Below are 6,758 nucleotides of genomic sequence, written 5' to 3'. Positions count from 1 at the left end.
ACAAATTTAAGATCTAGGGTAAGTGCAACTCACTATCAATACTTTTTCAAACTAAATGTACTGAAACTAGATGACATAAAATATTATGCACCCCATATGAAATGACCCAGCTTATCCAGTTCGTTCCAGATCTCTGAAGAAACACTGAAAAATTGAAGTGTTGAACAGCAGATAGATATGGATGTCTTTTATTAACCCCAACATACATTTGTCAGTTAGAAAAGTATGAGATACACATTTCAAGTTACTTCCATGTTTTCTCTTGTGCAAACACTAGATGGTGCCAGAGGTCATTTAAAACAATGTTTGAAAACAAAAACCCTTAATGCAGGACCAACGAAAAAAAAAAAAAAAAAAAAAAAAAAAGAGCAATAATAATAATAATAATAATAATAATAATAATAATAATAATGTGCATTTCAAAATTAAGTTGATTCATTTTTTTGTCGAATTTAATGATTCCCAGCTTCATATAAACTGGATGTTGAGGCATAAACATCATACATTTCTACAATTCAACAAAAATATAACCAATATTTACAATTATTGTATTAAAAATACAAAACAAAAAGACACACAAAAAAAATAAGAACAAATACATACTCCACCAATTGTCTTTGTAAAAGACGTACAGGTAAAAGTAGTCAAAAAAAGAGTGAATCTTCACCAGCTAAATGTACACGTCTCACTTGACATCACATATCGAACAGAGTAGCAGAACAGCTACCTACTACTATTTACCTTGTTTATTTATGCTTGTACAATTTGTGCAATTTATTTTGCAAAACAAGCGACTCATTTTGGCTTGCCAAAACGTGAATATTTACTAAAAAAAAAAAAAAATTAAGTGGAAGCAGATGGTCGATATATTTACTGTTACAAATGTGTTGTTATTAACAACTGTATCCGCAACCATTACTAAAAAAAAAAAAAAAAAAAAAAATTGTGGGGGCCAAAAAACAAAAACAAAACCTACAAACGAACAAACAGGCAACTAGAGAAAGAAACACTGAAGTAGTGATGTTACAGGGTACAGTGGAAAACACTGCAAACTTCTTTTTGTTCTTCTCAAGTCTTTTGTTTCTAACTACTGATCAATGTGATCAGTTTAACTCAGTGATTAAAATAAAAGAATGAAAGTGACGTGCTCCCACCTGTTCAGTTCTGCTCTGGCTGGCAGACTTCAGGTGGGTTTGCGTGTTCCCGGCCCACCGGAGTCTCAGCAGCACGTTTCAGTTCAGTTCCTGTGAGTGATTGTGGAAGCTGTTGTGCAGCAGTGGTATTTAGATCAAGGCCCACTCCAGGAGAAACATGCACAACTTGAGTCCTCAAAGAAAAACAACACCAAAACCACTGTTTTTCACACACCTCCTTAATGGCATCACTTAATGAGAGGAAGGAAGTAGCACCCGAATAGGATGACCCTATTTGCCTGAGTAGCCTTCAGTTCTCACCTTCACCAACAGGGGGCGCTTGATGTTGTGACAACTATAGAATTCTGCTTATATTTCACTTTTTAGAGGCGCTGAACTGGTAAAACTGTATCGAAGATGAATGTGTACATTTCCTCTCCACCACTAAAAGCTTCCTGCAACTGAACTGGTTCACTTTTAATGGACTTTGGCGGCTGAATTACCCACTGATGTAGATTTGTTCAGTCTGTTATTTCTGTATCAAGTTTTTTATGAGCTTTTTTCATTCATACTTTCTTACGGCTTTGAAACACACTAAGGCCAAGAACCAATAAAACCACCCACTAAGGCTTTACTTAGCATCGTTTCCTCTCACAAAGCGCCATCCTTATTAAATCGGTGTGCTACGTATGTCAATGATCAATGTGAACTCCATCATGATGTAGTCCGCCAGTAGAAGAGGTGTCCTTCAAGCCGTGCTCCTGCGAATATAATACTGTAATGCTAAACCACACAGATATGAGTGTTGTCGTCGGGACTGATGTGAACAGGTGGGGTGATGAGTTGTAGTCAAGCCTTCTTAGCCATCCAAACTGCATGTCCAGAATCGTGAGACTGAAATGTTGATTGTGTGCATCTGTGTACACCTTAAAAACAGTTTAAAAAGTGCAGAGGGGAACTACTAAACACGTTAGTGTGACCTTTAAGCAGAAGGAAAGAGTAAATTGTCTGAAGACAACCGTTAACAGTAGTTTGTTTCTTGTGTGTGAATGTCGAAGCGCTGTGTTCGAGTTTCAGTTCAGTTCATATTACCATTCTCCAAAGTGCCAAATAAGTTATTTTTTTGCTCGCCTCCTTTCTTCACAGTATTTTTTAGCATGCAGGGCATCAAACCCCCCATTGCATTAAGGCAGGGCAGGGAGAAGATTCCATCATTGAGGAGGGAGAGAGGCAGTGCCGGCAAGATGTAGACTGGATGGTCTGTCTGTCTGACCTGTGAAGGCCTGATATGGGCCATCAGTCAATGCAGCATCCGTATAAAAGCCAGTGTCGTCCCCTTTCAAACAGCGGACACTTGTTCATCCTCTGGAGGGAGAAGAGAGAAACTCTGTGAGCATCATGGACAGTCTCTTACACATAGGCTCTGTTCCAAACCCAAGTAACATGTGAAAGTGAACCGTTATTGATGACACATAATGTGATCTCATTATCTCCACAGAAACTACCTTCGGTGTCGCATACTTTTCATTTCTTGCATTGCATTCGCAGGAAACAGATGCAAATGCAGTTCTGTGCATGTTAAATTTTGGAAGTATAAGCAAAGGTACAAGAATGGGAATAAAACTCTTTCGTCTTCACCTGAAATTCGACATGCAAAAAGCTGCCACAAGTACACGCAAGGATAATTATGTTAAGGACGTAAGCAAGCCACGGTTTGTAACTAAATAATGGAATACTAAAAACAACTAAAAAACAGCAGGGCAAGTAAACTGGATTTGGGGCTCAGACCAACAAAATTGTGAAAAGCATCCTATCTCAAATGGTGACTAATTTGAAATGCTTAACATAAGTGGCAAAATATTAACAATCACTTACAAGTGACTCCTCAAACCATAACTGTTAAAGTAATTATATAACTATAATTTTTATATAAGTATATACTGTACTTCCAATACACACAATCTACACTATAATAAATTAACAATCTATGATTTGCTTAACTACACCATCTTGGAAGAAAGATTTCACGTGCATTCCGGGATTACCTTGCCGACAAAGATTACATGTATAACTGCCTTTGATTTCGGTCAAAATGTAAGGCAGCATAATCTTTGATGATGTCTAAAAACGCTGTCTATAGGAAACGCACTTGGGTTTGGAACAAAGTCATAGACAGACAACTAAATATAATAAGGAAATAAAATATGCTCTGGCATTACTATACCAAAGACAAACATGACAGGACAGGTAATACTTACTTTAAAACAAACAAAAAAAGATTACTATTGTGTAAATTAATAAAATGACATCTCAATTCAGGATCTTTGTGCTGATAAGTACTATCATTATTTCATGTGCTACCTGACAACACAAACATGACTTTAGGTTCTATCATGTGTTCAAGCGTTTATGATGGCAGATCTAGTGATTTTCCTGTGAGCACTGATGGGTGAGAGCCAATACACACGGCAGAGCAGGGAGCAATGACTGGGATGTTGCCACGGTGACGGGGGGCAGGCTGTCTCCGTGGCGACGCATGCACTGTGTGAGATGCGTTGGTGGTTGGTGATGGTGGGCAGGTGAAGGAGCTGTCCTCCTGGCATGCAGAGACCGTGACTCGTGTGCGTAGAGTGTGTGAGTGTGTGAGAGTGGAAGTAACTGGAGGTTGGGATGTTTTACCTTCCTGCTGGGGTGGTGTATGTAACTCATGGCCTGGGGGGAACTGCTGTGTGTGGACCTCTCCTCCTCTGAGCTCTGAGTTTGGGAGACAAGCACTCACCCTCCTCTTCCACCTCCTCTGCCTCCTCCTCTTCTCGACCCCGGGGGTCCGGCGAGTGGATGGGTTTTCCTGCAGCTGGGGGCTGCTGGGAGTCGGGGGAATGTGTGACAAGGCGGGAGCGCTGCAAGGCTGTGGTGTAGTCCGGGGGTCTCCTGCCTGAGTGAGCCGTGCCCTCGGTTACGTCCGTGATGGTCAGTGCAGTGTAGCCCGGCGGCGTGGGCGGAGGATCCCGGTAACGGCCGTCCTTCCGTGCTGGGGGGAGGAGACGGACACCACAGTTCCGTTTAATACCCGTAACGCTTCTCACACACGCGGACGGACACATGCAGACATGCACTAGATTCAGGAAGGATTGTTTTTGTAGGTGGTCTGTGTTGTTCCACCTTGTAGTGTTCAACATGACAATTAAGTAATTAAAGTAAGTTTGTGTATGCTTTTGGTTCATATATTTCTCAACCTGTACCATGTTTCATTTTCAGATGCATGTTTGATCATTGGGAATATGGTTTCAGCCTGTTCATGCAAAGATTACGACTTCAGCTTTTAAAGCATTGAAACACACAACACATAGGAAAGGATATAGAACTTGGTGTAGTTACTCTTAAAACAATAGTTACCCAAAAATGAAAATCTTTAAAGTCAAATATGGCACCACACATAAAGTTTGACATTAAACTTTGATATACAACCTGGCATGAAAGGCATCATATTTGATTTTCAGTTAATTGAAATTTGAAAACTGTCTGTTCCCCACAGAAAGTTATTGTATGGCTTCATACGGCTTAGACCACAGGCCGTATGGACTAATTTTATGGAAGGTTTTTTTTGTCCATTATGAAGCTAAATGTTACTGAATGGACAAAAAGTGTGTGATGCTTCTCATGTTGCGTTCGATGGAAAAAAAATGAGAGCATACGACTTTGGATCAACATGAGGGTGAGTAAATTGTAAGATAACTGTCATCTTTGGGTGAACTATCCCTTTAAACCAGGTTCACATGGCGATTCTTACTGATCACAGCCTTGGAGTTTCCTGCAGTGATGGGCGAGGGGCGTCTGCTGTGCTGTCTGGACTCTTCTGAACCGGTGGAGGTGATGCTGCTGGTCTCTGGGTCTGTGGTCACATCCCTCCCTCCTCTTCGCTTGATGGTACCTGTGTCGCCCTCAGAGTCCTCGCCCCAACATGCCACTGAGGACGAAGAGGAGCAGGCGGACGCCCAGCTCCCCCTGCTTCCCCACAGCCCCGCGCCCTCTGCCAACGCCTCCCAGCTACGCCCCTGTTGCATGGTCTGAATGTTGTCATGGGAGCCACTGGAACATGAAGTCCAGCTGCCACGACCAGAATCAGCAGCGTCAAGAGACACCCGGTCACCCTGGTCCTGGGTAAGCTCCTCTGAGCTGGGAGAAGACAGCACGGTGGCGCCCGCATACAGACCCCGGCAGTCCTGCATGGATGAGTAGGACCTGAAAAAAGAAAGGTAGAAGGATCCAGAAGGGTTTAATAGTAATAATACATTGCCAGGTCATGATGGTCAACCAGTTGTCCAATAAGAGACTTGTCAATTAGTAAGGTTGATGACTTAATCTAGACCAGGGGTTCTAAACTCAGCTCCTGGAGGGCCACAGTCCTGCAGAGTTCAGTCCCAACCCTGCTCCAACAGATTTAACTAGGGTTGAAGCACAACTCTGCAACTCTGCAAGCCCTGATCTAGACTTTTTCTTTGATATTTTTATTTGGTATTGGTATTTCCAGTGTGCATAATAAAACCTTCTGGAAAAGTAATCCCTTTTAATACACATTCAGATGGTCTGCTCCATTGCATTGGTTTCACTCTTTCACTCTTTTGGTTTACCCACCACAAGAGTTGCACTTTTAATACTATGCAGCATTGAAATTTTTTTATATCAAGAACCATGTATCCATTCTACTGTGATCTGACGCCCTGGTTTTAAACACAAGAACGTGTCTATAGATACTGTAAATATTGTCTGAGAAATGAGTCCGATTGGGGTCAGATGAGCTCAAAATCTAACTGACCCAGGGTTCCTAAAGACCGATTAATTAACTAGGTCATTCATGCAGCACACCAATTAGTTGAGAAAGTAAAGAGTGTTGTTTACCCCAAGCTGTACTGATCAGGGTCAGCTGTCGCCCTGCGCTCTAGCCGGTGACCACTAACATGGCCCTCCACAGCTATTCCTCCATACCGCTGCCTGCGTTCATCTTGCCCATGTCCAGGGAGGATGTGCTCACCAGACTGGAGCGTGAGGAGATCTCACTGTGGCCAGAGTCTGACAGGTAATCACCAGCTCGTCCATAACCTGGCAAATGAGTACACAGAACAAAATGATCAGGAAACAGTTTGGCCCTAATACAGACCCCTGTGGTACTCCAGTCTATAACTGCCTCTTTTCACTTTAATAGGTTTTGTTCCAAACTCTAGAGATCAACCTTCCTGCAAACCATGTACAGCTGATTTGTAAGAAAAGTGATTATGAGTTTGATGTTAACGCAAGTGTACAACACTACAACAATAGCACACAAAAGTATTGAGTAAAGTCAAATTCTTCTGACTCCAATTTCAAATGACTTATTAAAGAAAGAAGTATATGTATAACTACAAGTACACAAGTAGATCTTTCAATCATTTATGTACTGAGACTACTCTATATCAAATAAATGTCCAAAAAACAAACAAACAAAAAAACATAGAAAACTACGCTACTGCCAGATCGAAGCATTACTGCAAAAACTCCATTTCTTAACCTAGCTAATCCAATAGATATATAGATAGATTATTTTATTAAATGCCATGTCACCATCTAAGGCTGTTTTCCCTAGATAGT

General features: G+C 41.4%; 1 protein-coding gene across 1 annotated transcript in view; it reads right to left on the bottom strand.

Moving 5' to 3' along the window:
* Positions 1-1,696: 1,696 nt before the first annotated feature.
* rapgef2b (Rap guanine nucleotide exchange factor 2b) overlaps positions 1,697-6,758 on the bottom strand; it is a 102,749-nt gene continuing 97,687 nt past the window's right edge. The window contains 5 exon segments of the mRNA XM_084132293.1: positions 1,697-2,498; positions 3,913-4,164; positions 4,924-5,375; positions 6,033-6,141; positions 6,144-6,233. Coding sequence (XP_083988419.1) covers positions 2,473-2,498; positions 3,913-4,164; positions 4,924-5,375; positions 6,033-6,141; positions 6,144-6,233 — 929 coding nt within the window. The 3' untranslated portion in view covers positions 1,697-2,472.

Source organism: Abramis brama, assembly GCF_963993115.1.
Source record: "Abramis brama genome assembly, chromosome: 13".
NCBI classification, from domain to species: domain Eukaryota; kingdom Metazoa; phylum Chordata; class Actinopteri; order Cypriniformes; family Leuciscidae; genus Abramis; species Abramis brama.
This window is presented reverse-complemented; position numbering and strand designations above follow the sequence as displayed.